Source organism: Sarcophilus harrisii, chromosome 4 (assembly GCF_902635505.1).
Source record: "Sarcophilus harrisii chromosome 4, mSarHar1.11, whole genome shotgun sequence".
NCBI classification, from domain to species: domain Eukaryota; kingdom Metazoa; phylum Chordata; class Mammalia; order Dasyuromorphia; family Dasyuridae; genus Sarcophilus; species Sarcophilus harrisii.
Genome location: NC_045429.1, coordinates 55,660,597 through 55,677,702, shown reverse-complemented (window position 1 = coordinate 55,677,702; position 17,106 = coordinate 55,660,597). Strand labels below are relative to the sequence as shown.

The 17,106-nt window shown below is 36.4% G+C and overlaps 1 protein-coding gene across 5 annotated transcripts in view; it reads left to right on the top strand.

Moving 5' to 3' along the window:
- ADCY10 (adenylate cyclase 10) overlaps positions 1 to 17,106 on the top strand; it is a 127,879-nt gene that overhangs the window by 17,265 nt on the left and 93,508 nt on the right. For all 5 annotated transcript variants that reach the window (XR_004229282.1, XM_031936834.1, XM_003767400.4 and 2 more), the window contains exons 8-9: positions 14,882 to 14,970; positions 15,809 to 16,000. Coding sequence is in view for 4 of the 5 variants with exons in the window: in XM_031936834.1 (XP_031792694.1) it covers positions 14,882 to 14,970; positions 15,809 to 16,000 (281 nt within the window). In the remaining variant the exon portion in view is untranslated. The remainder of the gene's footprint in view (positions 1 to 14,881; positions 14,971 to 15,808; positions 16,001 to 17,106) is intronic.

Here is a 17,106-nt window from a genome sequence, read left to right as displayed (position 1 = left end):
ATAATATACATATATAAATAAATTACATATATATGTACATTATATATAAGGTCTTCTGGACTCCATGTCTATCTGTCTATCCACTGCATCATCTAGAACATAAGATTATAAACCTGAAATGGGAAGATACAAAAGTCATCTTGTCCAATTCTCCCATTTTACAATTTAAGAGACTGAAGCTCTGAAAGATTTGGTGATATTTCCAAAATCATATAGCTTGTAAGTAGAAGAGTCAGTATTAAAATTCAGGTCTCTTGTTCCTGTGAAGGCATGTCATGTTGTTTTTTGCTTAGAAGCGGTAGTAGCCAGAAGATGAGCCCTTAGGTGGATGACTCCATGGTGGAAAGGAACTAAATAAATCTATCATGGGAAAGAAATGGCCTGGGGCTGGGAGTCTTAGAAAGGCAGGGAAAAAGCTGCCAGAGCTACGGAAGTTCAGGAAAGCCAAACAAACACCTGCGGTAAGAAAAGGGAAGAGACCAAATTCAGAGGAATTCTGTGGATGAAGCCCAGTTATAGAATCAAAGACCCTTCAATTGGAGAGAAAGTAGAATGGGAAGGAAAGGAGACCATAGTAACATAAGGAAGAACAGAGGCACAGAAATGGGTTACAGCTTAACTAGAGATGGGTATGCGAAAGGCCTGGTAGTGAGTTGAGTAATGTTCGTAGCTGTGTCAAGCAGAATGAAGACATTGTATTAGGGACATGCTGGTAAATGCTTAACAACTGGTTTTCCCAAATTAAGTTTGCTAATTATTAATTATTAACATTTTCTCCCTCATTTTCTTAAATCTAGACAATCCATGAGATAATAAAGCAAGCCCTGATTTATAGCATTTGCCAATCTAAGATATAAAAACTTAGACTGAATTTTTTAGTCTTGTCAGCTGAGCCCAGAATACTACCTGACATTGTTTAAAGCTTACTCAGTTTATACATAGTCCTCCTGTCTCACTGATATGAAAACTTCTTCCCTGTACCTTCATAGTATCTCTGTGACACAGTACTTTTAAGGACTTCTGTGGCAGACATATTCATCACCCTAAGAACAACTTGCTGGTGAGGCTTTCCAAATTTAGCTGGGTCAAACCCCAAGAAATCTTATTACTTAGTCCATTCTTGAAGCCTTTTCAATCCCATAGAACTAGTCAGAGCTTATCTACTCTGTTGATGCAACTTTAGAGGGCCTACTAACTCTTCTGTACCATAATGGGTCATTCATCGGTGGGGGACTTTGGTAGAGATACATGCCCTAAGTTCATATTAAAATAGTGAGTTTATATTTTAAACCATTGACTGCATTTGTGCTCTTCCATATAGATTTTGTTAGAAATAGGCTCCCTAGGGAAAAAAGCAGACATGAAACTTAACTTACAAAAAACCAATGAGCACTTATTAAGTACCTAAGAATTGTCTGTGGTTCTCCATTTTTTCTAAAATAAATTTTGAACTCTGCATTTAAACCCTTGCTTTGGCCTGTCTTTCCAGATTTGTGTCTCATGATTCCCCTTGACATGCTTCCTTGTTCTGACCAAAGTGATCGTTTTCTTTTTTCTGGCACCCCCACAATCTACTGCCTTGATTTTATTTATTTAGTTAAGTTAGTTTTATTTTTCTTCTTCAACTTTTAATATAACATTATGAATCATGTTTGGAGAGAAAAGTCAGAGCAAAAGGGAAAAATCATGGGAGGGGGAAAAAACAGAAAAAAAAAGTGTTAAAATATAGCATGTGTTGATTTATAATCAATCTCCATAGTTCTTTTTCTGATTGTAGATGGTATTTTTTGTCCAAAGTCTATTTGGATTGCCTTGGATCGATGAACCACTGAGAACAACCAAGCCGAACATTCTTATTGTTACTCTGTATAATGTAGTCCTGGTTCTGCTTGTTTTATTTACCATTAGTTTGTGTAAATCTTTCCAGGCTTTCCCAAAATCAGCTTGTTCATCATTTTTTATTCAGCCATTCCCCAATTGATGGCCATTTATCATTTTCCATTTCTTTGCTACCTCAAAAAGAGCGGCTACAAACATTTTTGCACATATGGGTCCTTTTCTCTTCTTTGTGATTTCCTTGAGATACAGACCCACTAGTGTTATGGGAGCCGCCTGCTAGTGGATGCTGGGGATCTAATTCTCACCGGCAGAATAGATCCCTTCATGTGAGAGGATGATAACCATACAAGAAGACTGAGAGGCAGGTGTATTCTCTGACCTGCCTCCTCTTGTCTCTGATTTATTTCATTCCCAATCCACAAGCAACATCTGTGTCAGTAAATCTGGTTTGCAATTCCTTCAAGAGTGTCATGATTCACAATTGTCGGGGCTTTTAAAGAACCTGACCAGCCCCTTAATGGTGCAGTTCTCCTTAATCCTTTACAGGCTTTCTGGGTTTCACACTTAGGCATGGTCCTCAACATAATAGTGTACTACCTTGGGTTTATATGTGCCCAAACTATTCCCTGTCCTCAGGCTGCCTCTCAGGCCCAATGCAGTTGTCACTTTCCACAAGAAACCTTTCTGATTTCCCTTAGTGATTAAGAATGCTCCACAAATAAGCATATGCTTATTTATTTACATGCTAGAACCCATATTCCCCTCCAAATTCCCTGCCACCCAAGTACAATGTAAGCTTCTTTTTAACAAGAACTGTCTTTTATTTTGTTTTCATGTTCCCAAGACCTACCAGAGTTTTTTGCTCTACTTGATGCTGAATGAATGAATGAATGAATGAATGAAAGGGCCATGAATTCCATGGGTAAAAACCTTATGAAGTTACATGATCATGGATTTAAAACTAGGAGGGCTCATCTTCTGGCTAAGGAGGAAGAAAAATATGGAACATGCAGTTTTGCAAAGGTGAATGTTGAAAACTATTTTTGCATATATTTGGAAAAATAAAATACTATTTTAAAATAATAATAAATATAAACAAATGAAAGAGAGAGAAAGAAAGAAAGGAAAGATAAAGGAAGCAAGGAAGGAAGGAAGAAAGAAAGAAAGAAAGAAAGAAAGAAAGAAAGAAAGAAAGAAAGAAAGAAAGAAAGAAAGAAAGAAAGAAAGAAAGAAAGAAAGAAAGAAAGAAAGAAAGAAAGAAAGGGAAAAGAAAAGAAAGCTTCTTAGTCCTCCAGACAGTGGCAAATGAAAAGTATGCAAGTTGTCAGGAAAACTTTCTGTTTGGGAATATCCTTGATTGCCTTTGGTGACACAGCCATCCCTTTCCATTCCCCTGGCTCCCCAGTTTAGTGGTGAGTTCTCATTACCCTGGATTATTGAAAGAGCCTTCTCACAGGTTCTTTTGATTCTAGACTTTCCCTCTTGAATAAACCCTAAGCACTTCTGCCCACTTGATCTTCCTAAAATACAACTTTCAATACCTTCCCATTTTTGTATTCATTGAAGACCTCATCTTTTGTTTTCTTGCCAGCCCAGCGCTGGGAACAGTCAGTGACCTATCATGACCTCCTGCCACGGGGTGCTGCCCCCCAAATGGCAGTCCTTCAGTCACTAGGAGAACTAGCACTGGGCATTTTTTTGTGTGGTTGAAGAAACTTGGCTTTCCCTTCACTCAATGTGGATGATTAACAACAATACCAACAATAACAGTTAATATTTATATAATGCTTATTATGTTGTTCCGGGCATGTATGTTAAATGCTTTGCAATTATTATCTCTTTGATTCTTGCACTAACTAGGAGTTAGTTAGGTTAATGGTAAGCCCCATTTTATGGATGAAGAAACTGAGGTAAACAAAGGTTAAATGACCACTGTTCCACAGCTGATAATGATCTGAGGTCTGATTTGAACTCTGATCTTTTTGACTTGGGGCCTGGCACTCTTTTTTATTATGGTACTCAGCTGCCTCCAGATCTTGCTTGAGTCCTGCTTGGAGAATTTCCATCTTCATCCTAAGTCATTCAGTGACCAGACGGACCTCCTATGTCACAGAGTTTCTGCCTCTCATTTTTGTCAAAGACTCAGATGGGAACATCTCCTTTAAATGGCAGCTCGGTAATATGGTCAATAAAGTGGGGAATGGTTCACACCTTCACAAGGTAATGTGATTTAGAGTCATATCTATTCTACCCTCCTTGCTTTAACAAATGAGAAAACTACACACTACTTGCATGTAGTAAATAACACAAATTTCAAAGTCAAGCTTTCTGACTCCAAACTTGGAAGGCTTTCCACTAGTCTGGCTCCTTTTGAAAATTCTCTCCCTCTCCCCAGAAGACTGGATACTGGATTCTGCCATATTAGGGAAAGTCTTCTTCAGGGAAGTCACTATTGGAACAACATGGGCCTGGGTCATCAAGCTAGACTCCTAAAAATATCTGGTGAAGATTTGAATGACCCATCTTACTTTGCATGACAATTTTTAATCAACTCAATAAATATTTACTTAATAGCTATCATGTGATAGGTGCTGAAGAAGGTACAGAGATTAAATAGACAGATCCTTGTATCTTGTTAGGACACTGCCTGCTTGGCAATATTTAATTTTTAACTGATATTGTGTTTGCCTAACTTTTTGGAATAGAGATAATTAATTTTATCCACTCAAATCCTGTCAGAAAAATAGGCAGTAATGAGAACCTCTGAACCCTAGTCAGCCCACATTTGGAGAATTAACAGTCACTTCTAAATGCCACATTAACAGAGGGCATTGATAAGCTGGAGTATATTAAAAGGAAGGTGATCCTGGAATCCTCGGGAATAAAGAGGCAATATCTCATTTGGGCTTCTTTGATTCAAAACTGACCTGGTTCTTGTAAAGAGGCCCGGAATAGTGGCTATGTTGGAAAGATGTGCTGTTAGCTCTATCCTATGGTGGGGGTATTGAGGAGCAGGCTATAGAGATTAAAAGGAAGGAAAAATTACATATGATTTCACTAGACACTGAATTTTTAAAACCAAAGGTCTTTGAGGATTCTTTTCTCTGCAGGTTCTTGAAGCAGCTCTGTACTCTTTCTCTTAAGTTAGGAGGGAGGGAGGGAGATCCAGGTTATTTTCCTATTTTCTCTCTTCAGCTCTTTCTTTTGTATTATTATTATAGCTTTTTTATTTACAAGATATATGCATAAGTAATTTTTCAGCATTGACAACTGCAAAACCTTTTGTTCCAATTTTTCCCCTCCTTTCCCTCATCCCCTCCCCCAGATGGCAGGTTGACCAATACATGTTAAATATATTAAAGTATAAGTCAAATACAATATATGTGTATATGTCCATATGGTTATTTGCTGTATAAAAGAATAGGACTTTGAAATAGTGTACAATTAACCTGTGAAGGAAATCAAAAGTGCAGGCGGACAAAAATAGAGGGATTGGGAATACTATGTAATGGTTCATAGTCATCTCCCAGAGTTCTTTTGTTGGATGTAGCTGGTTCAGTTCATTACTGCTCTATTGGAACTGATTTGGTTCATCTCATTTTTGAAGAGGGCCACGTCCATCAGAATTGATCATTATATAGTATTGTTGTTGAGTATATAATGATCTCCTGGTCCTGCTCATTTCACTCAGCATCAGTTCATGTAAGTCTCTCCAGGACTTTCTGAAATCATCCTTCTTCAGCTTTTTATTTTTTATTTATTTTAAATTTTTAATAGCTTTTTATTTACAAGTTATATGCATGGGTAATTTTACAGCATTGACAATTGCCAAATCTTTTGTTTTAATTTTTCCCCTCCTTCCCCCCACTCCCTCCCCTAGATGGCAGGATGACCAATACAATTTAAATATATTAAAGTATAAATTAAATACAAAATAAGTATACATTTCCAAACCACTATTTTGCTGTACAAAAAGAATCGGACTCTGAAATATTGTACCATTAGCCTGTGAAGGAAATAAAAAATGCAGGTGGGCAAAAATATAGGGATTGGGAATTCAGTATAATGGTTCTTAGTCATCTCCCAGAGTTCTTTTGCTGGGTGTAGCTGGTTCAGTTCATTACTGCTCCATTGGAACTGATTTGGTTCATTGCATTGTCTTCAGCTTTTTATTAAGGGATGCAGCCAGGCCCAGTGGAAAAAGTGATTATCTGGATCCATCCTTTTTGCAATTCATAGTTGTGTGTCTACCTTTATGGTTTCTGTTAGGAGGGAGACTTCTCAATAAGTTATTTTTGATAAATTTTGACATGTTTTTTCTGAGCTAGAAATTTCCCCCAAAAGTTCATGTTCTCATAATTCTTCTTTTAAGCATTTCTTGCATTTATTTAAGGAAAGTCATCTCTTTAATTGGGTAAGTGTACTAAGCATCCTAATTGCTCATTTTTTTAAGGTGATAAGGTCAATTCAAGCTTCTAATCTCTTCTGGTGAATAGCAGTTTTAACACTGCTGTCATGGAGATTATGATCTAGGAAATGATTTCCTATTTAAAATTTATGCTCCCAATAGAACTCCTAAGACTATATATAATGCATCCAATGCAAAGAAGAGGTAAGAACATGAATCTTAAATTCTTACAAGATCTTCAAAGGATGCATTACTTATTCTGTTGGAGGACTATTGCCCAGAAGACCAAATGTGAATGTGTGCAGAGATGTCTATGTCATCTCCTTGGAAATCTAGTTCCAGCGACATATTCAGGGAAGTTATAGACAATATAACCAGGAGGGACAAGAGTTGGAATCCTGGAGAAGGAATTGACAAGTTTCAGCTGTCTCTGTTGTAGCAGAGCCATAAACAACTGCAGAATATGTACCTAGAAAGAAGTACAGAATCCCAAATGGATACATGAACCTCATGGGAAGCCAGGGCCTATCTATGTCTGAAACTATGCTATCCCTCTTCTATCTGGAAGTGATAGAGCCAGAACATGGTGCTATTTGTAGTAATTTCATTCTTCTCCTGGGGTGAAAACTATAAGTCTGTACTTCTGAAAAAGTAATGGGAAAACTCATGGACCATCATTCAGGAAACTTAATCCCCAGGCATCCAATGTCCAGCTCTCTTCCTCACCACTACCATTTTTTCCCTGTGTTGTGAGCCTGAATGTTCTTTCCAAAGCTAGATTTTTGGAGTGTGGGTTCAGAGAAGAAAGATATAGCATTTCATTAACTCCTTTATAAAACCGCTGCTTGTCAGCACTTAATGAGGGGAAAGCATTGGCAAATTAGAATCAATAAGGTACTGACTGACCAGGGACTGGTAGCCCATGACCTTGTCTTTGACCAAGGACTCATAAATTCATGGATTGTTAGTTCTGGAAGTGATCTTAGAGGCTATCTGATCCAATTAAACCCCAATTTTCAGATAATGTAAATAAAGTCCCCTGAATAACCCAATCCCTAGTTGTTATTTATCTCACCAAAACAAACAAAACCCCAAAAAACTTTACATATACTTTTATTTTACTTATTGTGATGTCCCTGCCTTCCTCCTTTGTCACTAGAATTTGGACTCCTTGAGGTCAAAGATTTTTTTTATTTTTGTCTTTGTATCCCTAGTATTTAGTCCTGTGTCTCTGCACATGGTAGCACTCAATAAATGCTTATTTTGAATTGAATTGAATGGAGACCCAGTTAAGTCAAACAAATTGCCTCAGTTTACACAGTCAGTTAATGGTTGAAATAATCTCTTGGATCCTGATCTCCTTCTATTGTGTGGTCTTGTTTAAAAATAATTCAGTGTCTTGCAAAACTTGATTCATTTACCACCTATCCAACTTCACCTCTCATACTGCTGTTCTCTGCTAATCAGGTTCTACTGCATCCAACCAAGTCTCTTTACAGTTACTTGAGGATGTTCCGATCAGGCTCCATCTTCTTCATTTTGTCCTCTCTACCTCAGATGCCTTAACTTTCTTTCCCACCCATCAAAACCCTATCAGTTCTCAAGGTTGGGGTTGGGGGGGTGGAGAGGACAGGGAAAGATATAGAACTTTTTTCATAGTTGGTGTTAGCAAATATTTGTTGAGTTGAAGGACATTTTCGATAATTAATGCATATTGACTCCACGTGTATAACCAGTATTAAATTGTTTGCCTTCTCAAGAATGGAGGAAGGAGAATGAGAATTTAGAACTCAAAATTTTAAAAATGAATGTTAAAAAATGTTACATGTACTTGGCAAATATTTAACAAAGTAAATAAAGATATATATTTTAAAATAAAGACTTTCACATCCTGATCCAAAAAAAGATATTTAATGCATATATAATAATAGACTTTGTTTCATATTGGCAAAAGGATATGAACAATTTTTAAATTGAAAAGATTAAAAATCTTCAAAAAGTCATTAACAAGAATGCTACAAATTCCTTGGAGGAAAAAATAATTGAAATAAGTCTTAAATTTGACATCCTACTTAATCAGATGGACAAAATTGATAGAATAGCAAAATGGTAAAATTTGGAGGTGTTGTGTAGAGACAGGTACATGGTTGAAAGAACTGCAAATTGGTCTCCATTATGAAAAAACAATTTGGAACAATGTTAGAAATGTCAGAAATGGAAATGCCCTATAACCTAGGATACCATTACTATGCATGTACCCTCAAGAAAATTAACAATAGAGTGGGAAAGTTCTTTTATATACAAAAATATTTGTTGTAAAATCTCTGGGGAAGCAAAAAGAAAAGAAAAACAGAAATAGTTCCCATTAATTGGGGGAATGTTGTATGTATGTACTGATTTATTATTCTACTGTAAGAAGTGACAAATATAGAGAATTTTGAGATGGGAAGAGGGGATATAAATTAATAAAAAAACAAGGAGAAAAAAGCCAATCTATATAGTAATATTCCATTTGTCATGGTAGCATACATCTATGGTTGAAAGGGACCTCAGAGGCCATCTAGCCCGAGCCTTTCTTTTACAGATGAGGAAACTGAGGCCCAAGGAAGGAAAGTACTTACAATCACACATGTGGTAAGTATCTAAGGCAGAATCTGACCCTGGATCTCTTGCCTCCAAAGCCAGTCCTCTTGAAGCAATAAAAGATAAATCTGAACTTTACGGGACTGGCAATGAAATACTCAACTCAATTCAACTAGCATTTATTTTTTAAAAGATTAGAATTAAGAATATCTATCTCAAAGAACCAAAATGCATCAATTGGTGTTACAGTTTTTAAATCCATAAAGCAAATAAAATAAAAATAGTAATGATAACTTTTTTCAAAAAAAGTTTAAATTGAGATTTCTGATCTTTTGAATGATGTATATGAGACACTGCTACATAGTGAAGATATAGACTTAAATAATATTCAGTAGTCCTTGTCCTCAAGGATCTTTCATTCTACTAGGAAGAAACAACATGTCACAAATAAGCAAATACAAAATGTATGCAAAGTATGGAAGTAACTTTAAAGGATGGGAAATGCTAATTTTCCTTTGGAATGGGATTACAAAGACATCATGTAGGAAGTGTAAGCATTAACTATCAATGACAAATACTCCATAAATTTGGATATTGTTTCTCAAATAGAAATATGTCTCCCCATGCAATGCAATTATTTTACAAATTCAATTTGCCATTGCTATCAGTTAATTAGACGTACATTGACCTGTGTTAAGTGACAAAATAGAAGGGATATCAGGGTATTGAATGCCACTGAAAGCCAAGTGCTGCCTCCATACTTAATTCTTTCCCATAATCTTGATTCAGGAAAAGAGAAGCTTTTAGGAATAATTTACCACCATTCTTAGGTTTTTCCCTTGGGAACAGTATATCACTCATAAGGCGAATTAAAAAGTTCACTAATAAATGAAAATAGTAAACACATGTTTATATATCTGCGTTAGGGCTGAGTACATTATTAGAGAGGGGCTGAATGTGTCTATAACAAAACGATATTCTCAGCATTCATGGGATGCTCATTCAAGTTCAGATCTAGTGGTTCAGTGCAATTGACACAGAATAGAGGCCATTAGGCACCTGGGCACACAATAAGTATAATGGGACCTGCTGTTTTCTGCATCTATAAATCAGTTGTGATTATAAGGATGTGGAATACTTTTGAAAGCCTTCTTGTTCCTATCTCATATTTTCAAAGATGTTTCAATATATATGTTTGTTATTCTTTAAAAATTATGGATATATTATATATAGAGAGAGAGAGAGAGAAAAGAAGGCAGATAAGTTAGAAGTTATTAATGTTTTCTCAGATTTGGGGGCTTGGGGATTTTAAGGAGTAATAATTAAGTCTGTGATCCCTCACCCTCTTACATTTAGTATATTCTCCTCTTTGAATGCAATCCCTCCATAAGCATCAAATGGTGTTGCATCTAGCCTGGGACTCCTCCCAATACTGGAGGCTAGTACAATTGTTCTTCTTGTCTTTATTTAGTTTCATTTCTACTTACCAATACAGCACATTGGAGTTAGGGCCTAACTGCAGTTACTCAAGTGAAGATGAGTCTTTTTTTTTCCTTTGTATTTTTTCTTTTTTTAAATAATAAAAATAGCTCTTTATTTTCAATATATATACAAAGATAGTTTTCAACATTCACCCTTGCATATTCCAAATTTTTCTCCCTCCCTTCCCCCAACTTCCTCCCCTAGACAGCAATTAATTCAATATATGTTAAATATGCTATACATATTTCCACATTAATCATGCTGTATAAGGAAACTCAGATCAAAAAGGGAAAAAAATAAGAAAACACAAAGCAAGCACACAACAAAAATGGCGAAAATATTATGTTGTGATCCACATTCAATCCCATAGTCCTCTCTCTGGGTGTAGATTCTTCACAAATCTATTGAAAGTGGCCTGAAACATCTCATTGTTGAAAAAAGCCTCATCCATCAGCCCATCCATAACATAAGAAGATGAATCTAATTTCTAGGTTCAATACTTCACTCACTGTGCCACATTAGCAATGATGTGGAAAGTAATTTAACATAGAAATATTTGTGTGATTTCCATAATTTAGCTATTTGTTGTCCTTGCAGATGTATTCTTAAATACTCTTGCGATAAGTTGATTTAATTACATTTCTTGCTACTTTCTTTAAAATTCTTTTTCTCTGTGCTGTTTTTTTAAAGCTTTATGAGATGATACTTCTTAGGGTTTTTTTATCCTCTATAAAATTTTACAGGCAAATTTCCATTATAAAACAGGATACTTATCCCTCTGCTTAGCAAAGAGATTATTTACTGATTGCATTAGTTTTCAATTTTTACACTCTTCATTGTGAAGTCCTTAATTTTAGACTCTTCACAATTTACTTTCAACAAAATTAATTGGAAAGTAGTGATAATCTCTGTCAATACCTGTTTTATCAGACTCCCATTGTTAGGTATTAATTGTGAAGGTTTTCTGGAGGCAGCCTTAGTCCTCAGTTGAAATAAATAATTACTCCATAATCGCAGCCAGCTGGTAAAAATGCAAACGTTTATTTCTCCTTCCAAATTAGCCCGGTTAGTTGAGACCTATCTCTCTGCCTGGCTCCAAGAGATCTTGCAGCTTTGTCCTTGGCTTCTGCCTCTGCTTTCTTCAGCCTCCAGCCAGCACCAAGATAGAAGATACGAGGAATCTCTCTTGCCTGGAAGATAGGGCTTGTAGGCTTTCTTCCAGAGTGTTCTGTCTCCAATCCCTGTCGATGTTCCGGAGAAAATTCTCCCTAGCTCTAAGAGCTTCCTCCATATATATCATCTCCCAAAGGTTAACGCCTCCTTCTCGAGGCAGGTATTATGGGTTATCTCCCAGAGTGCTCTCTGGTCCTGTGAATTCAGACTAAGCCAGCCCTGAATTCTCCCAAACTGTGAACTCCATTGAGTACTTAGATACTTATGAGCTCTCTAAAGGTGTGAACACAAGCATTGTTTACATCAGTTGTACTTAGTATCTAGTTTCAAGTTCTGGCCCAAAATATCTTCTTCTAAGATCAAATCAACTCCAATGGTTTAACAGTTTGTAAAGATTCCAACATCTCCCCTTTTCTTTTGATTTAGAACATAGGCGATCATAACCTCCTTGACTTCTTAAGGAGGTGAGAACTCCAAAAAGGTGATCATGCCTTCCCTGATATCTCAGGAAGGGAGATGAAAATATCAAAGGAAATAGAAAATCAAATCAGATTAGGGGGTTTCTAAAGGGACTCACTTGAAACAAGGTGTACATAAATCCATCAACATGGGAGGCATTTACAAATAGTTACATAAGCACATAGCAATATAACACAGTCTAGTAGCAGTGTAAAAAACAACATGAATTAACATGAGAATTTATACATTTACACATTGTCCATTAATTCATGTGCCAGGAATCCAATGATTCCTGTAAGCTTTGAAATAAACAATTTTTCATAACAATTAATGGCTATTATTAATTGGTTGGAGTTCGTTAAATGTGTACCATATGTTTTTCTTCTAATTTGGTGTTGATTTCAATCTTTTCTTTAACACGTTAACAATCTGTCAAAATAACTAACTTGGAAATTATAACTCGTTATTGTTCAGTCATTTTCCAGTCATGTTTCATTGTGACCCCTTTGGAGAGGAGGGTTTTCTCTTTCTCTCTCTCTCTCTCTCTCCCCCCCTTCTCTTTCTCTCTCTCTTCTCTCTCTTTTTTCTTCCTTCCTTCCTTCCTTCCTTCCTTCCTTCCTTCCTTCCTTCCTTCCTTCCTTCCTTCCTCCCTCCCTCCCTCCCTCCCTCCCTTTCTTTCTTTCTTTCTTTCTTTCTTTCTTTCTTTCTTTCTTTCTTTCTTTCTTTCTTTCTTTCTTTCTCCTTACTTCAGGACTGGTGCTCTATCTACTACACCAACTAAACTGCCCTGGAGGAATTTCTTGACAAAGATGGTGAATGGTTTGCCATTTCCTTTTTCAGCTTATTTTACAGGAGAGAAAACAGAAGTAAATAGTGGTTTGCAAAGGATCACAGAGTTATTAGTAAATGTCCAAGGCTGGATTTGAACGCAAGAAGATGAGTGTTCCTAACTTCAGATTCATTATCTGTTCAACAAGTTATTTTCTTTCTCTTAAGATACAGTAAATTTCATTTTTTGTAATGTTATTTGGTATTTGCCATGTCAAACACCTCCAAAATCAACCCCTTAAGAAGCTACTTATTTATATAAAATCATCTTGAGTCATATTTTGTAAAATTTATTCACTGTTCTCCATTGTACTTTATCTTTGAACTTAAGTCACCAAGTGTGAAAAAAAATATATATATTCTTTAATTTCAGAAAGTTTCCTTGAATTCTTCATGTAATTTCTCTATTTCCTCATCCTCTCTAAAAGATATGGGTACATGTTCTTAAATTATTTTCACCGAAGTTCTTTTGTAACTAACTGGTCATCACATTCACTGCAAGATGAAGTGACCAGGTGGCCAGGTTGACTTCTTCTGCTTGCCTTTAGGCTGCTGATTAATTCCTCTAAACTTCTAAACCCAAAAGCCTGACATTATAAAATATCCACTAGCATTTTTTTCACAAAAGTCCTATCTGACTCCAAACTGTAGCATGAAGCAGACTCTCTTGAAGGCTATTCTAGCAGAGATATCAGCCTAATTTGCAATATAAAGTAGTTTTGAAAGTTTTAGAGAGGATAGTAGAAAACTGTCATAGAAAACATTGAAAAGCAGTAGGGAAAAAAAACTTTCTAGAATATAGTAAGAAATTCTATTAAACCAGCTCATCCCAAGAGCATTAAGGATGAAACTAGAAGGCAGCAACAAAGAATGGAAAAGATTTCTAAATATATCTGTAATGAGCTATTTTTTTCCCCTATCAGTGATAAATTGAGTCATCACAGTTGTATTTCAGCACCTTTATTTTCCTCTACCAGGAGAATTTGTGAAATAGCCTTTCATTTAACTTCAAATTCCACATATATCTTCTGGTTTCATTCATACTAAGAATATTCAGACTGATAAGATGCAATATCTCCAGTGGCATGTCAACTTGATGTTATTAGACAGAGTTTGTTACTAGACAGAGATCTCACATTCAAAGTCCTAACTGTTAGTGTTTATAGATGGCAGCTGGGTGGCACGGTGGATAGAAAGTTGTATGTGGAGTCAGAAAGACACCAGTTTAAATTAGACCTTGGGCACTTACTAACTAGGTCACCCTTGGTAAATGATTTAACCTCTGTATGCCAGTTTCTTCAAGCTGTAAAATGGGGATAATCGTAGCACCTACTTCTCAGGATTGTTGTGAGAATCAAATGCATTAACATATGTAAAGTGCTTTAAAATCTGCAATTTATATGAAAACATCATATAAATTATACTCTAAAAAGTGTATCTAAAAACTTCTCCTTTCTCTGCCAGTCTGTCGCAGTCATGGCAGATATAAAAAGGGGGCTCATGAAAACGAGTTTTATATTTTTCTTTGTTTCATAAGTTGCAATGGCCAAAAAAATATTTCTTCCTTAGTGGGTAGCTTATTGATAATGGAATTCTCCCAACTAAGATACCTTTGCCCTTGGGTGACCCTTGACTCAAAAGACCATTCACATACATTATATATGAGGGACTGGCAGGGTTGGTGAAAGCTAGAAAGAAGAGAGATTGTGGACTTCTTGAGTAATCAATCTTCACCAATTTGAACCCAGAGTGATATTTAGAAAACAAAACATATTTTGTCATCTGGACTGTGCCAGAAGCCTTTTTGGCTTGACAAGACTTACTTACTCTTTTGCTATATTGCCTTTAAGACCTCATAATCACCTCCATACCATCATGGGGCTCCAGAGTAAGACTCTAGAGGAAGTGATACTCTTGGAGACTTCACAGTACTAGAATGGAGCCTCCAATTTAGAATACAGTCATCGTGTGGCTCTTTGGGGCTCACATCATTCTAGGTTGGAAAATGTCATTCCAGAATCATATCACAGTGCTTAAGATGTTGCTTATTGTTTATAGTGACTGCTCTGTCTAGACTTTTTCCCAAAGCCAATCTTTCTTCTTTTTTAGACATTCTGAGACTTGCCTCTAATCTGGAGTCTAACTCTGACCTGGAGCTCTCTTTACAAAAGTACATCATGCGAAGTATTTTGAAGCAGGTATTTCATTCATTGTAGTCACCAACTTTTACTTAACTTGGGATCCTGAACATTAAAAAAGATAATCAGAACTAGTATCAAAATTATCCACTTTATAAGTCAGAAAAGGGGTAGAAATCACATATTGACATAACTGAGTCACATAACATAAGTGACTATCCCGTTGACACAAAGCTCCTAAGAGATGGGATTCCAACCAAAGGAGTCTCCCGATGACCTTTCCCAATCCTCTCTCTCAATTTTATAATTATTAGCTGGCCCATGATGGCTCTACCATGTTAAACTCCACATATTGTAAAATTTTAGTTTTGATCCATTCAATTCAATTCAAAAAAGCATCTGCTAACTGCTTCTTCTATGTCAGGCACTTTGCTTGGCCCTGAGGATGCAAAGGCAAAAACAAAAGGGCCCTTCCCATTTGCATTCTATTAGGCAAAAACATCCATATATCCAAAAGTAAGTTAAAAATATGTTATATATTTTACTTTTTTTTTTAGAATAACTTGATATGAGGGAGATAATTTAAGTTACTTTCGCAATTTTGTAACTTTTAAGCCAACAAGGAATTTGTTTTTATTATGGAGTTAAATTTGTCAACATCACAAATTGGTGGGGTGAAAATCATTTCAGTATGGCTTCAGTGCCAGGACTTGGGGGATTCAGAAAAGGCCTCTGGCAGGACAGGGACATCTCTACTGAGTCTTGCCTTGGAAGGACCTGAGGCTTTCCAGAAAAAGTGGTCTTCCTGAAGATAAATACAATCTGGAGGCCAGTCTCGAAGTAGGGATGCCTATGACAGGCCTGCTCAGGGGACATGTGTTTGGTTCTTATTTTCCAGATTGATGACAAGCAGCTGAAAGGTTATTTGTCTGAACTTCGACCTGTGACAATTGTGTTTGTCAACCTGCAGTTTAAAGGGAAGGAGACTGCCGATGATATCGGCCAGGCCATCCAGGATTCCAGTGTGTACATTGACTCTGTCCTGAAGACCTTCAAAGGCCAAATCAATAAGGTCTTTATGTTTGACAAAGTGAGTAAACCCAGGACAGAATGACTAGCTTGGGCAACACCTCAATGTTGGCAACACCTTTGCTCTTGGGGAGATTATTATATTACAGAAATAAGGCTTTCACAATGGGTACCAATGGACTCCCCTCCCCTAAAGTTAGATTGCATTTCTCCCCCTTGTACCTCTTTTACCCCATTTTTGATCTCTTCCACATTCCAAAGCTTCAGTGTTCTTCCCTCTAAAGCAGAGCGATACAATAAAGTCCCTCATCCTATAACATAGTAATATACTCTATATGCTAATAGTGGAGTGATAAAATAAAGTCCCTCATTCTATAACATAGTAATATGCTCTATATGCTAGTAACGGAGTGATATAATAAAGTCCCTCATCCTATAACATACTAATATGCTCCATATGCTAGTAACGGAGTGATACAATAAAGTCCCTCATCCTATAACATACTAATATGCTCTATATGCTAGTAGTGAAGTGATACAATAAAGTCCCTCATCCTATAACATACTAATATGCTCCATATGCTAGTAGCGGATTGATACAATAAAGTCCCTCATCCTATAACATAGTAATATGCTCTATATGCAAATAACAGGGTGATAACAATAAAGTCCCTCATTCTGTGACAAACAGTAATATGGTCTATATTTTAGTAGCAGCATATGTATCTTAAAAGGAGCTGGTGGAAGGTATCAGTTTCCTGATATTTAAAGTGAAAGGTTAGCCCAGATAAAAAATCAGCTTCAGCCCAGATCCTAAACCTTGCTTTTTACATTTTAAAATACAATCTATATATTTTAAAATGTAAAAACCATTCTTGTCTAATTGGTTACCCTAACTAAATCATCTCTAAGGTCCCTCTAAATCTTGTTGCAAAATATCATCTGGGTGGAGAAATTATTTCAAGATGCTAAGGGGACATCTTTCACAAACCATAGCAAGTGGGTATTCACCCATGCACCGAGTCAGGCTTCCCGTCATCAAAAGGGGGATCTGGACAGCAATGAATTAACTACAAAGAGATCCCTTTAAATTTTATACCCTTGCCTTTCTCTATAAAAAACAAAACAAAACACAACTCTACAAAGTGCAGACAAGATGTGCGTATT